Raw genomic sequence first — 22,343 nt, 5'->3', positions numbered from 1 at the left:
TACGTTTGTAAGATGGAGACGACATATCCAGGCGTGGCGTCTTCTTGATGTTATATATTTAAGGAACTTGAATTATTATATTCATATAAATAAATATAATTAATTTATAAATGAACATAAATAAAAAATATTTAATATTTATATATTATATAAACAGACTATGTGTAATAGAAATATAAACAAAAATACTTTTATTATTTAAGTATATTATTCTTGTAGTATTTTGTTTGAAGGCAATGAAGTTAATTCTTAATTTTTATTACTATTTGTCAGATCTCTAAATCCTTAAAATAGATATATAAATTCAATGCATAATTAAATTATGAAAACTATAGTGGGTAGATATTAATGATAATATACGTATTAACGTACTTCTTATAAATTAATCCCATAAAAAATGAAATAATGACTAATGAGTATAATACGTTCAGATGATAATCTAAAGCTAGACAATAATTGACAACTAAAATATAAATGCAATTTATAAAACATTAAAAACTGTTAATTATCTTTACCTACTATATCAGTTATAAGCAAACAATTATGATCCTTGATTTTGTTTTTAAAAATTACTAGAAACTACTGCGAAGTTCGAAAAAAATTTATCTTTTGACTTTTATATTAGTAGATGTCTTTTATTTTCAAACCATAAAATTCTAGGGGAAATTTAAATGAACACTTTATTGACTCTGGTATTCATTAATTACATTTTTTCAAAAACCAATACTTTAAAGGTGGGTTTTAAAGTAATTTAAAAAAGTGTAAGTTTGGCGTACAGAGTACAGACGCGCGTATTATTATTGTACGTTCCTAGCCCGCTCAAGGAGATTTATTAAAATAATCATTATCCATCATATTATAGTACTTAGTAATTATATTTTTAATAATTATATATGAAACTATATAGTATATGTACTAAACTGTCTAAACTTAAATAAATAAATCTAACATTTAATAAATTAACATAACAAATTTCATCAGTTAAATTCGATTCTATTTTGTATACGTTCTATAGATAATAAATAATCACAGTCAATAATAACTTTTAATATAATATTTAAGCATTATTAATAAAATCTCGGCTTTTATTAGTTTTATTCATTGTCAATATTCTGTTGATCTAAAGATGGCTTGGTTTCTGGAACCACTTTCCTGTACAGATTATGTAAATTATACATAATATTATTATAACATATTATATGTATAATATGAATACATGTATAATTTTTTTTAATCAATACTTGATACATTTAATATAATATATATAAATTAATTTTAAATACTAACCATGTAAATATAATTAAACATATGGTGAACATGATGAATGGAAGAAAAGAGTATTGTTTGAGAATAAGGTTGACGAAAGGAAATGTAAGTCCAACTAAAAAATTTCCAGACCAATTAGCAACACTCATTGCTGACATTATGATAGGTCTGGGTCCAACATCGGTTAATTCTAAAAAGAAGTAATCGGGTTATTATTCGTAATATTTAAATTTGAATAAAATATTATATATAACTTACCAGATCCAATAAAGAATGGTATTGGTCCTAATCCAAACCCATAGAATAAAACATAACCAATTACGAATACTATCAAAAAATAAGATATTCCAGGTATTGAACCCTAAACAAATTTATTTTAAACATTAATATTATATAATATTGAATAATCAAGCCAATAACTTGTATAATTTAACTTCTTACAATAGATGATAAAAGCATTGAAATCATTAACGCTGTGAGCATAAATACACAAACGGCACTGCTAAATAGTAGCAATGTTTTGCGTCCAAAATTGTCGATAAATGTAGCTGATAGAATAGTTACAATAAAGTTTATTACTCCTGCGCCTAAATTTCCATACTGAGCATCAGCTGTGCTCATGCCTGCATTTCTGAATATTGACGTAGAATAATAAAACACCTATACAATTATTTAAATACAGTTATTATGCAATATTATGTATTAATAAAAAAATAATGTTTGTGTGTGTGAGTGTAAGAGATCAACAGGCAAGTCGATCACACTCATGTTTCTAAAATTTGGTATATAGTTGATCCTTACCTGAGAATGAGCATCTCAGTTATTTTTTTAAATTTTGCATTTTAAAAAGGGGCTTTACGCATAGGGATTTGTTGGCTCACAAAAAATGAATATTATTTTGATTATTTATAACTTAATAAGGTTTTCATTCATTACAGAAAATTAAATAGGTATGTAATAACTAGTTATTATAATTGAATATCATTTTAAACCAATATTTTAAATTTAATAAAAAAAAAAACCAAAAAGAGTCTACTTTTTACTTTTCAACACACACACACACACACACATATATATAACATATATATATATAGTATATATGTTAAAGATAATTGACTCATTATACAACTATGATTTTTTTTATATTTATTGTTGCAATTAATTGCAGAAAGTAAAATAGTCATTATGATAGGATTATAATTTCAGATTTGTATTTTATATTTGGTCAAAACAAATAACTGATGTGTTAAAATATCTATGCCGTTTACATTTAAAGATGTTTAAAAAGGGGCAATTCCACAAACATTTAATTTACCACAGGCAACGTTAGTATATCATTTAGTACAGAAATATTAAAATGTTAAATAATTATTAGCACAACTTGACTTTTGAAGTTCTAAGTAAGGGGAATCTGAAGGAAAGTTAGGTTAAAAATATGCAGGTCACTATGCAATGAAAAATGAAAATTTTTGTAACACTGAAAGGGAATTAATGAACCAAGATCCTTCTCCTCTTGGTCGAACTAATATTTATATAATATTAAATTATTACTGCGTTTATTCCAGAAAGTTGTTGTCCCAACATTATTATACAGGTTATTATAATGGCTTTACGGCTAGTAGGTTCATTGATAACCCTTCTTAACGTCCACCTTTCGGGAGAAACGATCAAATTTTCTAATTCCCAACTTATGTCAGATATTGGCATTCCTCTTAAATTGCTTAATTCTAAAAATCAAGAACAATATATGAAATCACGTTTTAAAAATAAATATTTTGTATTTTACAACTTAAATTATTAAATATATTTATAGCTCTGTTAACGTTTAAATGATAAGTAGTACCTGATAATGCTTTGTTGTGTTCATTGCGTACAGTATATAAGTATTTAGGACTCTCGGGAACAAATTTTAAAGTAGGAAGTGCTAATAATACTAAACATCCATATAGACTAAATAAATAATGCCATGACGATTCATTTCCTAAAAAACATAATATGTATATATGTCTATTAATTTTTTTAATATTTTAATTGCAATCTAAATACATTACAAGAAAATATAAAATAATATCATTGAATTTATTATCTATTAATATTCAAAATATTTACCAACCTAAAATATTTCCCAGGCCTAAAAACTGAGACAATACCACACCAAAGTTCAAACCTACTGTAAACATCACACCAAATACACCACTTTTATCGGAAGGCGATAACTCTAATAAGTACATTGGTACCATTGCCATTGTGAGGCCTAAAACAAATATTTAATATTTTAGTTGAAATTTAAGTATTATAATCAATTTAAAATTATATTGATATAATATGCGAAATAATATTAAAAACAACTAATCATAATTCTTACCAGCAGATAGACCAGATAAAAGTCTTGCAATGAAAAATAATTCTACACGAACTAATGATTTAGAGCTAAAAAAGATGATACTAGATACTAAATTAATCAGATATTTTTTTTTTTTTTTTTTTTTTTTTTTTTATTTAAAATATAATTACAATCTATACAACAGTTTGGTACAATAAGTAATTGAGATGAAGTATTTACATATCGAGAATAACAGATGGGGGAGGGCATTAAATATATAATTTGTAAAGTTCCTTTCCTGGAAAAAAAAATAACAAATTATATTATGTTTACTGTAGTTTGTTATTATCAATTAACGTTACAAAAAACTAATTTTTATATCAGAATATAAAATACCATATATATCATATAGAATACCTATATGTATTATAATAAGGTGCCTATAATAGGTACCATAATTATTATATAGTATGTATATAGGATTCTAGGATTCTAATGATTATATATACTATATAGAATTGAAAAGTTAGTTAATCTGCAGACTAATATAATCTGATTTGTAACCAAAGCAACACCAAGTAATCAAAATATATATAATTATATTTTTCAAAATATACAAAATACGATGTGTTCAATTAGCATGTATTTTATATTGAAATTAATGATAATATTATGAGACTTTATTTTGGTTTATACATAATGTGTTATGTCAATATCTATGTTTTTTCTCAAAATATTGTACATAATGTTACAACTATTTTTAAGCCACACATGTTGAATGGACATTATATTGAATGGCCAAATAAAAAAGTGGAAGCCAATTATTTACACGAAAAACGATGTATACCAAAAAATATCATTTTTACCAGGTTTCAAATCTGTGGAAATCAAGTGATTTTGGTTTCACCACGTTACAAGTAAAACTTATTTTTCACATATTTTGAATAAGCTATTGAAAAAACTGAAAATTGTGCAGGATATGTTAATATTGAAATAAATTATAAAGTCTATTGATTTAGGGAAGGTGTACCATTCACGTTAAGTCAATTAACGCTATACGATAAAGATCAATGTTTCAACTATGTGCGACCGTTTCCTAGTTTAGAGAAGAGCACCACAGACGAAAATAAATCCATTGTAAATGCCATAGACATATACATGGGTCAAAATGGTATAGTTTGGGTGTTGGATATAGGAATTGTAAATACCTTAGAAGAAACCCCAAAGAGAGAATCCGAAGCTAAAATATTAGGGATTGACTATGGAGATGGACGTGTAGGTCGCAAAATAACATAAACTAATATTTAACTATTCTATTATAGATATTAAATATATTATTGATAGGTCTCCCGCTGTTCATAATGTTTCAAAAGATAACTTATTTCAGGGATTTAATTTTTTGAAGTTATTGGTTTTAGTAATTATAAAGAGCCTCAATAACACTACATTATTCTGTAATAATCCACTAAGTATCGAAATGTTTACCTATATTATTTTAATATCTATATGATTACAATTAATTATTAAATTAAAACATGTTACTGTTTGATTAGTTAATGTTTAATTAAAGTATGTTTAAAAAACCTATATCATGTATCTAGGTTTATCTGAGGGTTGGAAAAAAATTAATGTATTTTAATTTATCGTAGGCTATATAATACAATCTTAATCAATATTAAAAATATGTTGTATGATTATAATTTTACTCAAGTTCATAATTATTATTTAAATTTTACACAAATATAGAGCATAACGAATAACCAACTATAATTTTTTACACCTTATTCATAAAAAATATCACTTTCAATTTTTACACTCATATTTATTTTCTTTGTTTATGTCAACATACTATGACATCAGCGTTAAGTACCAATACAATGCGGTTTGCTTTCATTATTACTATCTATAGATATATTTTTTACGTAAAGAAAATATATGTTTTGTAATGTTATGTAAACGTATTACACCTATTGTGCCTATACTGCACTCTTATTCGAATGTTAAATATTTGCTTATCGAAATGTCTAAAAAAAATGTTATAAAGCCATTTTTACGTAATATTACAAGTCAAGTTTTTAGTTTAATCTCAAAGCTTAAAAAATGATAATTATTATAGATAGTACATAGAATACCACTCAGACCGTTAATATGTCGAATGCGCAGTCGACTACAATACCTAGTTGTCGAATATGATAATGTAAACAATGATAAACCAATAATTTATATCGGAGACGGAGGTACCCGTTCAATTATTGTGTGGAACGTACAAACTAACGAAGGCTACAGAGTAAAATTGCCATATTCTTCTACTACAACATGCACAGATTTTTCTACAGAAGATGTGTTTTACCTAGTGTTGATCGAAAATTTTAATTCCAATTACATATATTTCACTTATTTGTCGAGCTCAGATATGTTTAAAGTACGTACCAAGGACTTACAAAAACGGATCAATCCTAAATGTATAATCGACGTTGGACGGAAACCTTGCAAAATGGTAGTTTTAGGCTCTGCATATGGCTCAGTAATGTATTTCCGAATAAAAGGATTAAACCATTTATATAGTTGGGACACAAAAGAAAGTTTCTTAGAAGAAAACATGAAAATAGTAAATTTATACCAGTCGTGATTTACATTATTTATAATAGTCAATCATAGCAATATCACTGTTAGTATCTAAGATAATATTAATTTTAATTTTTAGGTAAAAAAAAGTGTAGACTGCCGTACAATAACACACATAGATGTTGACAACAATGGTGTACTGTGGAAATTAGAGAGTAACTTTGAAGATTACGTAGTTAACATGGTAGGATGTTATGGTGCTAGTATAATGCTTTCACCTATAGTTGGAAAATCCGTACCTCCACAGCAGGATAAAAATTAATTGGCCGAGTAATATTACACAACTATAAAAATGCGGTATTTAAAATAACTTACCTGCCTAATGCATTTGCTAATTTACCACCAGCTACACCACCGATTATACCACCAATCAAGAATACGGAAACCAGTATAGACCAAAGACCATCAAGTTGAGCAGATGAAAATTGTACAGCATAGCGATCCATGATAGTTTCGTTGCACCATTGTTTCAATATCTATAAGTTTCAATTTTTTTGTTATTATAGTTTGATAATTTTTGTCATGCCTAATTTAATATTGAACATAAGAACTAAAATAAAAATGTTAAAAAGTACAATTAAACTTGAATACTAACTTCTGCAGGGGAATTTACAACTCCGGTATTGTATCCGGCGGGAATTGAACAGCCTAAACTAGTACTTATTGTTGTTACGACTAGAATCCATGATATTTTAGTTGTCTAAAACAAAAAAAAATGAGTACAAACGTCACACACACACACACACACACACATACAAAAGTAAATTATCAATTATTAAATATTTATTTACTTTGTTAATATGTTCTCGATCATCTAATAAACAATTTGGATCTACTTCTTTTTTTTGATTATAGTCATCTGTGTCTGTTACCATTTTGTTTTTCATATTAGACGTGCCTAAAAAGTAGTTTAATACATGATTTTTTTTCATAAATAGTTTAATAAGTATACTGGACTATTGTCTATTTAATAGTGTTAAAATAAATAAATATTGGGCAAGCACTTATCGTTATAATATACATACCAATATATTATACCTATGTAATTTTTAATAGATTTATTCATATGTATATTCAGTTTTTACACATTATAGTTCCAAGAAATGTTTTTACTTTTCAAAAGTATTTAATTTAATTTTATAATATTTTTACTTACTATTGTGTATATTTTTAAAATTGGTGTTATTTAAAGTTATTTTTTTTAAATTAAGCAATGAATAATGTAACTAAAATTACTAAATAATCAAATATAATTTATAATAATAATAATATTAAATTCTTCGTGAACATGTTATAATAAATTATCCATTTATAAATATTATAGCGTTTTCATTTTTTTTTTAATTGTATTAGTTTTAATGAACCAAATTTACTGAAACGGAAATTCATTAAGTGCAAATGTAATATGAATAGCTATAATATTGAAATTAATTATTATATGGACATCGATTATAAAAATTACACTGGTTGAACTTAAAAATATACTAACAAAAATATTCAACTACCCGATCACCCATTTTTGTATATGTAAAAAAACTTAGCTGCGTTCAATATATAATATATTCAAATGACATTTATTTACACATTTTAAATTAAATTTTATAAAATATTGAGTACCTCCCTAGACTTTAAACAGTTAGATGGTCAGTTTTTTCTGGCTTGCAATAATAAACAATATAGCAGATATTATAAGTTCCTACCAATTATATTAAAAATGTGTAACATAGTATAAATGGCTTACACTCTATGTCTTTGTGATTAAATATTTAAATAAATCATTAAATCGTGTTGATAGATGAAAGTTCACATAAATTAATTATTATTATTTACGTAGACTTCCATGAGATACTAGTAATTTACTCCCACCCCCTTCGAGAACTGATGCTGAAATTGCATTACTTGGTAACCCGTCTGTGCGTCATTGGGTTGTAGGATCACACTCGTAACTCATTGAAGTTGAAATACGCTTATACGGCGTAGGTTAGTTTAAGACGTAAGTACATAGTCAACACTCATCTATCTTATATTGTGCCATTAGCTAGTAGAGTAGATTTACATTATAGTATAAACATTGATACAGGTAATATGCACATTTTTTATAAAAATGCTTTCAAGCATTACATACGTATAACGCGTCATAGTTTTTGTCTTAAATAAATGTCAATTATTTAAGTAATAACCATCAAGTAAAAAATAAAACAAAAATAGAAACTTATAAGTATTTATTTATATTTCCAAAATTATCAAGTACTTTATTAAATGTAAAATTGTACGTATTATTCACATAGCAGTACGCCATTACCTATAACCTAAATATATATATACCTTTCTACAAATTTATTAATAATATATTAGTACATTATACATTGTTTATTTATACAAATAATATATTGGAATACATAATGAAGAAAAATAGGTGTTTATATTTTTACATTTATAGACACCAATTAACTCTGTAAGTTGATAATATACATTTTAATATATAAATACATGCAAATGTATCTATGTACCTATAAGCCGTTAAAATTGATGGTATGGTAGGATCAATTGTAAAAATAAGTTTAAAATGTGAAATATCTGTATTCACATTTGACATTTCGCGTGAATTATCTATTATACAAGACTCGTGGCTCACTAATTATATTGTATCAATTAACGTAATAATTTTACGAGATGTTCTTCTTTTTTTAACTTAAATAAGTGAAACCTGTAGAAGTGTAAAATATAAAATAATTGATAGCATTCATTTTGAGACCTTAAAATAGGTCAAAAACTCACTCTTCTTACGTGATCAAAATAGATTTCCAATTTTGTCAAAATATAACAATTTTTATTGATCTTTTTTTAAAATTTTATGATACATTTATAATACCCTTAACATTTTGTATGATAAATTATGGATAAGGTAGAAATTATACTGAAAACAAACGTTTATGAACAAAATACATCATAATTATAGATGATTTATATTTTATGTTATAATAAGTGGTAACTAAAAAGTAGACCAATGACCAATTAGAAAATAAAATTATTAACTGTATTTTCATTAGATAATTTATATTAAAAATTACCTATTTCTATACAATATGAAATTGCTCATTAAATTCAATCATCCTCGTATCTTTTTAAAATATAAAAAATTATTTAAGAAATGTACCAAATACCTACTTAAACTAGTTTAAAGACATACCTATCAAAGATGTATTGATTTTGTGAAGTAATTTTTATAATTTTACAATCATCTGATTGACATATCAGAGATGAAAAACGTAGACGTTAGCTTTGAGATGATACACAGACGTCTATGAGATATCATTGTAAACACATTGCACACAGGGTTACTATATAAAAAAGAATTGAAAATGGAAATTATTTAAAATTGAATAACTCATCGTTAATAGTGAAAATATTAATAAAACGTTCGATATACTTACTTCACTGGCTAGTTCACTAACCTAATCTTATTGTTAAATGATAAGGTATAAACTATAAGTTACAAGGAAGTTAGCGGAGATTTTCTCTAAATGTAATGCATAAACAAAAATACATTTGTTTAGGAAAGATTCATTAGCTTCTAACTTTGCATCAGTGGCATATTTACGGGGATTAGAGATATATCGCCCCATTTGATCCCTTTTTTTAATCTTATATTTATATGGTAATAATTGTGTTTTTCCATTTATCACTTTATCAGTTGATAATAAAATGCTGGGACGTTTGGCTTCTACAATTTTAGCCATATCTCCCCTTTCAAAGATATTCTAAATACTCCAATGATTTGTAACCACTAAACACGTATATTTATAAAAATTTGGGACAATAATTTTAAAACTTAATTTGTATCTTTTAGGTACTTATTAAGTTAGCCGTTGGGTATACTAATACCATAAGTAAGACAATAGAATATTTATGTATTATAATATTATGTAGTTGTAGTTTATAACAAAGCGATAAAAAAAAATATCATAATACAATAGTTATCAAAATTTACGTTGTTATAAATAAATAATTTATTTACAGTAACATTCGCACTTACATGTGACTTGAAGTTGATATAACAGCGTACATTCAATTATCAGAGTAACTAGTTATTTGGTATTTGAGAAAAATGTTGGTAAAGAAACAGTGGTTGTCAATAATCAGATAACTATATAGTATATAATAATTATTCAGTTACAAAGTAGGTATCTATTTAAAAGACAACGAATTGGGCACTACTGTCTTCGTGAAATGATTAATGCTTATTGTTTAAGAACGCCAATTGAAGTAGATTAAATAATGACAGAAATAATGATTTAATTAATAAATAATTTAATACAACGTTTTATTTCTTGGTCATGGCCTCGAATAAGTACTAATCCATAATTAATATATTTCATATTACAATTTATTTATTTATTAACTAACCCGTGAATTGATGAATTTAATACAAAATAGGTAATAATTGTTAGTTGTTACCGATTTTAACGAAAATGTTATCTGCTTAATTATTATAACTGAAATAATTTCAAAAATATTTTATTATACAACCATTTTGTTTCCAATGAATTACACACAGATATACTTGTAAAAGAACGAAATCATAATTTAAATAAGTGAACTACTCTTTAGATTATTTCAAAATGTCTTAATTACCTACCAAGTACAAATGCTGTGCGCAATTCAATAAATCAACCATGATAAATCATTCGTCCGACTATGAATTTTAATTCCTAACAATGAAAGAATGATTACAATAATAATAATAATAATAATATTTCATTATTCTAAATTGAAATAATTCCAAGAATCCAAGAAGTCTTACACTTGTACTTAATATAAAAAATGATGCATTAAAAACAAAATATTATGGTTTAGACAAATTTTTCATCATGTACTAAATAATTAATATTATAAATTAATAATAAAATAAAATAAAAATAAACTTACATTAAGATATTATTAATAGAATATCTATAATATTTCTAAAGTAATAATAATTTAAATAAGTCATATTTTAATTAACACGTTTCATATAAAAAATTACATATTATTAAACATTAATAACTTAAATACAATATATATAAATATGTCGTCATTTTTTCATTATAAATGAATAGCTTATCATAATTAGTTCGATCAAACACGGCAATATACTGCATAAAAAAAATACCGACCAAAACATCTCACAACTCCATAAGTCTTGAAGAAAATAAAACATCATCACGGTAGCTACGCCATGACAAATCATAGCTGTGATCGGATAAGTTAAGAAAAAACAGATTTTAAGAGTATTATCGATTTAAAAATATACACAAAATATAAAGAAAAGGATACAAATAAAACCGTTTGTCGGAGAAAACATCGTTATACCACTCATAAATCCAAACATTTCGATACCAATGAAACCAATTGAAAGTGTGTAACCAATCATCAACCTATGGATGTAAAGAATCAAAACATAGAAAATCAAACATTTTATTTAATCATTATTATACTCAATATATAACGTGTTTTAAGTAAAGTTAGTGACATTTAATAAGAAAAAAAAAGTGCGCACTAAATAATTTGATAATATTTTATAAAAATTAATAATATCATTCAAGTCATCGAGACTCGTTTACCGTAAAACCATCAACAAGGGTATCGAAAAAAATTGAATAGATACATAGATTCTAATTTTGTTGGTGGTGCAAATTATACAAACTCCTTTTCAGATTACCGATTAGTTAGAACTATATACAACTATATTAAAACCAATTTTATTGAAATTTAAACTTAAAAAATAATTTTTAAATTAATTATTATAATTATATTATGTTGTATGACATATAACTGACAAACGTAATCAACATAATATGCAATCATATATCCTTAGAACGTACACATATGATGTATTATAATGATTATATTATTGTATCGGGTCTACAGAAAAATATGTCTGTATAAGTATAATAGTGACATGATAATTATTCTCAAGTCTATTTGGATTACCGTATATTTTAGATCAGTTTGTCTTTAGATTATTTAAACCCTACTGTGTATTTTAAATGTATTATATAATGAAAAAATACCGATAGTTATTTCCTTACAGTTTAGATATTTTTTACAACTTAAAAAACGTAAAATGAATAACTTGATTATGTTTCAATAAATTTTAAAATATATTTATAATTGAAGGTCTTTTTATGTGCAAAACATAATTGAAGTGCATGCTAATGGTTTTTTCAGTATAATTCTGTTACTGGTGCTCCAATATAATCATAGGTATATAATTTTTTTACCTAATGTATAATAAATTGTGCTCAATATTTTATAAAACTAGCACAGTATAATGACGAGGTGTGATCTAATACCGTGGAAAACGCATTAAATTAAATATTTTAATGTCTTTATAGTGAAAAATTATACGATACAAAAATGTGCATTAATTAACACAATAAGCACAAAGATTAACAAACTACATTGTCAACAAATATTCTCTTTTAACCTTTAGGTAAGTACAAGAAGTTTTTTGAATTTACCTTTTGTCTTGTTCCATGTAAAGATCGTTGTCATAATCATATGGTAGACAGGCCTTTACGTTTTGCTCCTAAGTAATTGTAACCATGCATAATTACATTAAACCGTTACTATTTTATACGTGATGCCAAATTATAATCAAGTAATGTAACGTTGACAAAATTATTACCTAAACAACTACGAGAAGTCCTGCGTTATACCGGATTAGAGAATGGGTTTCAGATTATTAAATATGTTTCGGTGTTGAATTAAAAATGTTTCAAGCATTGCCACCAAAACACATACCTACACGCAAAAATAAGTGTCTGTAATCTGTATAATATAATACGAATATATTTTCATAAAAAAATGGTTGCATACATATAATTCAACTATTGGCTTGGAGGTAATAGCTACAGCATGTGTGTCGTTACATAAAATAACTTCGAAACACTACACTATTATTACATATCTATACATATTATTAAATTTTAAACTACTAATCAAAAGAGCAAGATTTCAAAAGTTATATAATTATGATATCCAAAAAAAAATGTGTAAATGGTTTATGACGTCATGTTCGTGATTTTTAATTTTGCAGACCTTGAACAAAAAGTTTAATTATTTTGTCTGAGCTGCGATGTACGTCAATAGTTACGCGAATCGAGTTTCTCTGATTACAGATATATGAAGACATATCTGTTGAAGAACAGTCATACATTAAGGTGTACTACACGTCAGTGGTTGGGCACAACGTGGTAGGTTTCAGTATTTACGTATAATAATAATAATATAATAAATAGTATGTTTATACTTTGGATTGATCATAATTCGTTGTGGAAACACTGGAAACATATAAAACTAATGAGATTATGGGTAAATATCTAAAATTTAGCGATTGTAGAAGTATTAATGTGTTTATGTATAGTTAACGAAGGATTTTGGTATCAAGATATCAAGTCAACGCTACAGTTACAAATTATAATTATTTTCTAATACGATGATATGTTTTTTTAAATGTCTTACCCTATGGTTTAAAGCCATGATGAGCATTATAAAATGAGCAACAAGACATAAAAATCTTGCTGGAATAAGACCATCAGCACAAAACGTTGACATTGTGGCTCAATAATATATTTTTATATACATTAGTTTCACCGTGTTTTATCCAATATTATGCTTCCCTAAAGACCAAAAACAAATTATTCAATACATCAATTATCAATGTCTATAAATCTCCTTATCCACCTATATATTAAAAATTTACATGTAGAAGAAATGTAGATATCTATTACTATTTACTAATAATGTATTTATTACCTAAACAACATTTAACACAGAAACCAATACAATAGGAAATAGATAGGTACCTAATAATATTATATAAATGGCAAATAAATAGGTATTCTTCTTGTACATTTCCGGGGAATCTATAATTAGGTACTACGTAAACGTAAAGGTGTGTGTTTATATTTATATGATATTTAAAACCAGACGTAATGACGGCACACTGGAACGTTGTACACTTGTACGTAATTGTCAGCTACTTATAAAAAGACAAATATAGATGCGTGTGTGTAATATAAGCGGCGTGACTATTAAGAATTTATTTTCGGAGGGGGCTTTACATAAATATAGTCAAAACTATATTTACAGGAGTAAACTATACTTATTACCTACCATTCCTTGCTGGTCATTTTAAAATACTTGAAAAGAATATAATATGCCATCAGAATAAGGCCGTATCAACAGAGGATGTTAAGTGTCACTTCCTTCCCTTCACTGAAAATTTGTTTTGATTACGGTCTTCCATCAAAATATTTTTGACATTATAAATTATAATATTTTACCTAATTATGTAGTATTTTAATTTTTTAATATTTTATTACCGTAAGAAAATATAACGATCGCATTCGTTGACTCGTATAAGTGTTACAACTGTTATAAGCACTTAATGTTATAAGCACAAATTTACGAACAGCAGTTTATGCTTAGTTTTCTTAGTTTTAATGTTGGAGTCAATTTCCTAATTTGATCCATTTGATCAATCTAAAGGTAACAACCACAACAAATATAACTATTCCTGTTATCTTGAAAAGTATTTTAAATACCTTAAAAAAAAAACTGATTTATAAGTTGGTAAAATATTGTTTTATCAGTATATTAAGCAATACAGATTGCTAATAATTATAGTAGTACTGAATGCTTAATTGAGTTTTAACTGAAAACAAATCGTACATAATATGTAATACCATGATACAATTTCATAAAATATTACTATTTTTCTTTACTAATTATACTCATAAGTCATAAGCTATACTGCGTACTGTTTAATGAGGTGATAAGGTTCGTAATATAATAATATGTATCTTGGAAATTATAAAAAAAAATTCATTGACTAATAGGTATACAAAATAACAAATGACAAATACTTTAAAGTACCTATGATTAATATTTTTTGAATTCCAACATACATAACAACAAACAATTTTAGAGACATGTAATTTTTAAATATTTAATTTTGTCAAAATTATACCTTCAAATATCTAAAAAAAAATTATGTATTTTCAATATTTTTTCAAATTGATATAAATATTAAATATAATATATGAAGAACCTTACATTAAAGTCATTAAATGATCAATGTTTATTATTTGTAAATAAAAATGTATCAACTTATAGTGTAGACGAAAATTTCATATTTCTATAAACAGCACTAAAAAAGTAAAAACCCAAAATATTTTTCAAATATGATTTAATATAATTCAGAAACAGTTTTAAAGAATTTAATAGGTTATAAGTTAAAGTAGTAGGGCTAATTAAAATCATCTATAGTTCATAGTTTATAGCTGTATGACACATTAAATCAATTGTATATGTATTTGTACCTACGTTTATTCATCATGTAGGTATTCATGTTTAGTGTTTATCCATCATAGATGTATGTGTCCATTTTTATCATATTCAAAATGTATATAGTTATGGAGGTTAAATAAATATATTACACCTAAAATACCTATGTATTTTTTTTAAAATTATTATTGAATAAGATATACATACCCCCAAATAAACTTTTAGAATAGTGGTTTCCGACCATTTTTAATTGCTATGATCACGATTTTAACAATTTTTAATATTCGTTTTTATTTTTTTTATTTTAACATAAATGTAAATACAAATACCTAATTGTTAATAATCTTTAAGCCAATATTACTTTAGTGGAATTTTGAAGTTGACAGTTGGGAGCAGCTATACCGATTTTAAATCATATGAAAGAGATTACATTTAAAATACATTTTAAGTATAAAAATAACAAATAAAGAATATAATTGCTACATATACATTTGTATATATTGTATATTGTATATTTTTATATACATATAAGTTTTATATTTGAAGTAAAACTAATTTTAGAGTAATATATATATGTAAAACAAATACATTGGACCTAGATTATTTTAAATAATTTATATAATAATAATATCGTGATATTATTTATAAATATAGTTATGTAATGGAATACTATGTACAAAAATAGTACACGCACATAACTATTGCTTTACATATTTGCAAGTTTAATTATTTATTTCCTTAAAAAAATCAATCACTTAGACATATATTAATCTCCGAGTAAAATGTTGATCACGTAATTAATTTTAGAACATATCTTATAAAATTCAATGTGAATATTTTGGTTTTAGATCTCATTTTATAGTAAAATAAATGTAAAACCTTGTAACCCAATGTCACTTGATAGTAATACTTTGACGTCAACAGAGTAATTACAAAATTTAAAATTTTTGTTTTGATAATAATATGTAATATATTTATCTCATATTATTAACAGTAACTTACATCAAAACACGAATATGTACATATTATGTGATAATAATAGAATATAGTAATTTATTTTTGTACTTGCATAATTTTGATTCTCATATCAATAAATTACAAGAGTTTATTAGAAAATCTAGGATAAAAATAAAAATATTACACACATTATTTTAATTCTATCTCAACTATTTTAATTTTGAAATATAATATATTTATAATTACGAATTTAAGCTGGTGTTTTAAAACTAAATTACTATAGTTAGAATAAGATATTAAGAAATATAGTTGAAAACAATGATGCAATGAAAATATATATATATACAATATACATATATAGTAACGAATTCATTAAAATGTTATAATGTAATATTCTAATGATGATATAGAACTTACAATTGTGAAAACCAATTTCAAATAATTTACATTTTTAATAATAATTTTCATTAAAAAAATTGGTTAACATTTTTCTGTGTCATCAATGACTCATCATGAATAATATTTTATAAATATTATATTATGAGATTTATTATATTAGTATTTATAAAGGTATTAAAGGCAAGTTATAACTTATAATTATTACAATCATTTTAAACAAATTTAAATAAATGTGATTCTATAAATCATAATCCTACTTGCACACAAACGTTACTAACATATAGAATGGTTAATGTATATGCAGGTAGAAACAACATAATTTACTGTTAATCTACTAATACTCATTAAAGATTTAATATTAAGTTATCAATTTATAAGAATATAATTCCGAGCTTACTAGTGATACTAGGCCCACAAGATAGAAACACTGTTACCCAACAAATATAAGAAACAAAACGGATTCAAATTCATAACATGTTATGTTATAATGCATTATATAAATTAATGACACAATGTTCATGTCCACTGAGGGTTTTTGTTTTGTTTTTGTTAATAATTATATATTTTATTTAAATAAATATAGACGTAACAATTTATACTTCAAAAAATAATTGATAATTATTTTTAGTAATTAAAAAAATAAAAATTTAAAACTTTAATCGTATTCTGGCGATCAACAGGGGCGCTACACGGAGTCAAGGGTGGCCAAGTACCCCACAATTTTGCACAATTTTGCCAGCGTATATAATTGAATGTTAAAAATATATTAGTAAATAAAGAAAATATAAATCATTATTAATATATAAAATAGTATTAATTACTTTAAAGAGTTTTTAGACTTAAGTTATATTATTTTAAGTATGATTGTTATAGTCAAATTAAAAATGCTTTTTTTAACATTTAGAAATAAAAATACTCAATAAAGTTAATACTAACTGCACACTTTCTAAAATCTCATACATTAAAAAATAAAAAAGTTATGTAATGTTAGTTGTTACATACAAATAAAAGAAACCAGAGAAAATTTGAAGTTTTACTGTAGTACATCTGTGATAATACTATATATAGTAGATAGGTATATTATTTGATTATTTATTTAGAAATATAACATATTATAGGTACCAAGGTACCCAAAACATTTTTAGCAATACTTTACTGAATATATGGTATAAACAAATTAATGGATGATCAAATGCCCCACCAGAAAAAATATCTATCGCCGCCACTGGCGATCAATATCAGTCACGACTTTTATATAGAATGATGTACTATCTACTATCACAATTTATAGACATGTTTACGGTGTCTGGCCAACTATAGGCCACGAATATAGATACTAGTGTCTATAGCCGTGCTAATCGTGCTATATCGGCCAGGGCGCTAGGCTAACAAATTTAAATTGACTCAAAACAAATGTTTAGAACTTTTTTTATGTAGAACGTATTTCATACAAGGTACTTATTACCAAAAAATTATTCTTGGTAAAATTTGCAAGATAATTCTAAATCATGTTTACTATAATAAATACATTATATTAATAAAATTTACTAAAAATGTGTGGGTATGAAAAATTGAAGATTACCCAATTGCTTTAACTAGACATATTTTGTTATTTTTTTTTACTTAAATCATAATTTCAAAGTATACCTACCTACCGTGGTTGATTGATCCAGTGCTGTGATAAAGATTTTGAAAACCTGTGTTTGATTCACCGTTAAGTCTACTAGTAAAGGTGTTCCAAAATGTTATTAAAAATGTATTTTAACTTTTTAAGTATTATTATAAAATTCATTTAAATTTTAAAAATAGAAAAATCAGCTGCCCGAATTATTGGGAAGATTACAAGTTCAAGGTAAAAAATTAAAAAAAAAAAAAATTGAAAAATCCACATACGTGAAGTTATTGGATCTTTAATAGTTAATCTATACAATACATTACAAGGTTTTTTTTACTGTATAAATAATATTATAATCGACAAAACTAGTTATATAAGTAATTTTTTTTGTCAAAAATAAATCTCTCTTAATATGTATCTAATAAAAAAGTAAAAATGTTAAAATAATATTTAAAATAAATTGTAATGTACAAAACGTGTTTTTAATATTGCTACATACGTATACACTTTTATCATTTCCGAACCGATAATAAAAATTTTGACAAAAACCATATTATGCGCACGATATTGTGACATGAAGTGTTTATAAATTATATAGTTAATACTGTAAACATGTGTCATGTATGTTTGTATTATGAGTTATATATGAACAACTTTTAAAGCCTAAAACATCTGTTTATATAAAATTGAGGCGTGTCTGTATGAAATATTAAAATGTACCTATAATACCGTGCGTAATTGCATTGTTTTAAAAATAATAAATCAATGTTAAGAGGACACTATTATACACCCACATATTATGTTGTCTCCGTCTAACAAGCGTACAACATAGAAAATTTGCGTTTAATAAAATCAATCGTATGTCGTTATCTTTAATATTAGAGTAAATTGTCTTTTGATCAAAATTATAGGTGTGACATTACCTGTGCTCAGACGTTGTCTTTTTTCAATATTTTAATTTTTAAGCAAGATATAAGTAGGTATTATAAATATTTCAAATTAAAAATGCTCATATCTATAACTTAAAAATTAAAATATCAATATAATATAATTGGTTTTATTGAACGCAGATTTGCTATGTTGAATGTTTGTAAGACGGAGAGTCCTCTTAAACAATATCAAAAAGATATAGATATATCTGTAGACCAATATATTATTTTATCTAATAAATACTTATTTGCGAAGCACTAAAATTAATAGCTATATGAATAGGTATAACTTTTATGTAACAATAGGCTATATATTTTGACAAATTGTTGAAAATGTATACATTATAATACCACGAAAATAGTGCATTTAATAATAAGCAAATAAAAAGATTTTTTACTCTCAATTTTTTTTTTTTAATTTAGGATTTGTATAATCTGTAAGTAAATATAATTTTACAATAAGAACAAATGATGTTTAAAAGGTTAATATAAAATAAATTAGCTACAATTTAAAAAGACTGAGGACTTGAGTGAAGGAGCCATCTAGTAATGGTACTTCATGATGACATGGAATGGGGAGGGTCCATTAATAGGTCATAACACCCATGTGTTCGTTTTAGGCGCCTTCTGGGATCACCAGGAATAGTGGGGCATACAGTTCTGAGATCATGTGGTTGCTAGGGTCGCAGAGATTGGAGTATATAGATGTGGAATATTGTAGAATGTTTATTTGTACTGTTGGAATAAAGAAATCTTTATGGAGAGTATCATTTGACGAAATTTAGCTTGGAATGTTTTGTGACATTCTGTGGTAAGCACAAAAATATATAAATATTTCTTAAATGTATAGTATTTTTATATTTCAAAAACAACAGTGATCGACTTTAGTTAACAAACTATGGTGACGGTTAATAATAATTTAAGATTACTATACAGTATATTATATAGTATAAACTTACATCAAATGGTATTTAATAGCTCTAAAGTCAACTCCAATATAAAAGCATGGAACTTGTACATACCAACAAAATTTCCAGATTGCATTACTATTATTCAGCTCAAATTTCAATTCTAAATTTTTAACTCATTTTATTATCAGTGTAAAAGCTCATTCTATGTTGTGACCGCAACTTAGACATTATCTACAATTACAGCGATTACAACTGTTATATGTGCTTATCTCAAAAATCATCCATGACCGCAACTAGTATGTAGTCTTTGTATCTCATAAATTCTCTAATTATATTTTACAGATTTGTTATTGAAACTATAAATTATTACAATCGTATAAAAAAAATAATAATTTTGAAAATCTGAAAATACCTAACTATTTTGAGGACAGTTCTGATTATGGCTAGTTAATAGCTATTTGTAAGTAAATTGTATTGCGATTTGTAATCCATAAAAAATTCTAAAATGGCGCCGATGGCCGATGTGTGAATTGATTTTATATAGTCGAATTAGAATAGTCGATAATCAAATAATATTTAATATACTACAGTAAAACCTCGATAAGACGGAAACCCTGGTCATACGGAAAATTTCTTTGGTACTTTTATTCAAATTTCAATTTTGAACCCCGTTAAAACGGAAACCCTGTTAACACGAAAAAATTGAATGGTTCCAAGGGATTCCGTCTTATCGAGGTTTTACTGTATTATACTTATAATGATTAGTTAATAAAATATATATGTTATATTTTGGTTTTATTTATAAATTATATTACATATTATATTCAGATTTTACTGATTTTAGTAGTTAGTAGGTATTGGGGGACACCAGAAGCGTATACTTTGTGTCGTTGTATACTAGCAAGACCAGTAGGTATGGTATCAATGTATCATCAGCTAATCGACTCATCGTGGTAAAAAATCATTAAAGAATTTTTAAGAATTTATTAGTTTTTTTGTGCTTATATTACAAATTATTATAAATTAACTTATAAACATAAAAAATATTTTTAAAATGTTTAAGGTTTAAACATCAGTGCTGAAAATTAAAAGCCGAAATAAATATTTTTTAAGTTAAAAAAAATATAAACATCAAAATTCTGATTTGAGATACAGCATAATATTATACACTAGGTCTACAGGTATACTATGTAAATACTAAATATATACAATTAATTGATGCCACTGTGGCTACAAATGTTTGTAAGAAATGAAATAATATATTATAAATTAATAAACACAATAAGTCAATAAAACAAGTTACTTACTCGAAAAACACAATGAAGTATAAATAAAATAAAATTATATTAATAAAACAATATGTTTCAATTTGAATTATTTACAGTACCTATAAATGTATTATATTAGCCATATAGGTAGGTACGATAAAAGATTTAAATATACTATCTATCTTTAAAAAACTTTTATTTTGTTTAACACTATTATGGTTAAATACGTGAACTAAGTCATACAGAAAATGTAATATTACTTTACCTAATAGACTTCGTAGATCATCGTTGTTCATATTATTATGGGTCGCCATGGTAACCCGTCTAATATTAGTAAACAAATGTCATAATAACACTATATTATTATATCAATTCACGGTGAATCGTATTAATTCGTTATTCGAAAAAAAAACGCGTATGTTACTATTATAGTGATAATATTATGTTATCGTTAAATAATGGCGTCACTTGAAATTGCCGAGGACAGTAAGTTTTCAGTTTAGATTATTTGGAGATTAGGATAATCAACTAGAAATTAGAAATAAATAATAATTAAAGTGGCTGAGGATGTCTCAGTCTCAACTCTCAAGTCCTAAGCACTCCTTCCAGTTTGACCCGATCGAATTTACCCCCTACCTTTTTTATAATTTTATTCGTTATTATTAGGATTATTGATAACGAAAAACTGATAAATCTAAACGCGATAATAGTGTTTAC

At 25.2% G+C, this 22,343-nt stretch overlaps 2 protein-coding genes across 7 annotated transcripts; one reads left to right on the top strand and one right to left on the bottom strand.

Moving 5' to 3' along the window:
- Positions 1-554: 554 nt before the first annotated feature.
- On the bottom strand, positions 555-22,240 carry LOC132916954 (solute carrier family 2, facilitated glucose transporter member 1-like). 6 transcript variants are annotated; one of them, XM_060977431.1, is made up of 14 exons: positions 19,018-19,049; positions 18,559-18,626; positions 7,006-7,112; positions 6,810-6,914; positions 6,530-6,690; positions 3,867-3,887; positions 3,632-3,735; positions 3,380-3,520; positions 3,110-3,247; positions 2,818-2,993; positions 1,708-1,926; positions 1,525-1,627; positions 1,288-1,456; positions 555-1,152 (listed from the first exon to the last, which is right to left on the bottom strand). In XM_060977431.1, exons 1-14 carry the CDS (start codon positions 19,032-19,034, stop codon positions 1,095-1,097), a joined length of 1,587 nt encoding a protein of 528 aa, XP_060833414.1. In that variant the 5' UTR covers positions 19,035-19,049; the 3' UTR covers positions 555-1,094. The 6 variants fall into 6 exon arrangements, with proteins under 6 accessions (XP_060833414.1, XP_060833422.1, XP_060833447.1 ...); XM_060977439.1 differs by lacking the exons at positions 18,559-18,626; positions 19,018-19,049 and adding an exon at positions 21,892-22,240; XM_060977464.1 differs by lacking the exons at positions 18,559-18,626; positions 19,018-19,049 and adding an exon at positions 21,666-21,871.
- LOC132916988 (uncharacterized) lies at positions 3,990-6,906 on the top strand. Its single transcript, XM_060977484.1, has 4 exons — positions 3,990-4,506; positions 4,609-4,864; positions 5,706-6,197; positions 6,294-6,906. The coding sequence occupies exons 1-4, from the start codon at positions 4,262-4,264 to the stop codon at positions 6,474-6,476; spliced, it is 1,176 nt and encodes a 391-aa protein (XP_060833467.1). The 5' UTR covers positions 3,990-4,261; the 3' UTR covers positions 6,477-6,906.
- Positions 22,241-22,343: the final 103 nt, after the last annotated feature.

The sequence above is a fragment of the Rhopalosiphum padi genome, chromosome 1, assembly GCF_020882245.1.
Source record: "Rhopalosiphum padi isolate XX-2018 chromosome 1, ASM2088224v1, whole genome shotgun sequence".
In the NCBI taxonomy this organism is placed as follows: domain Eukaryota; kingdom Metazoa; phylum Arthropoda; class Insecta; order Hemiptera; family Aphididae; genus Rhopalosiphum; species Rhopalosiphum padi.
Note: the sequence above shows the minus strand (reverse complement) of the source record. Positions and strands in the feature narration are given on the sequence as shown.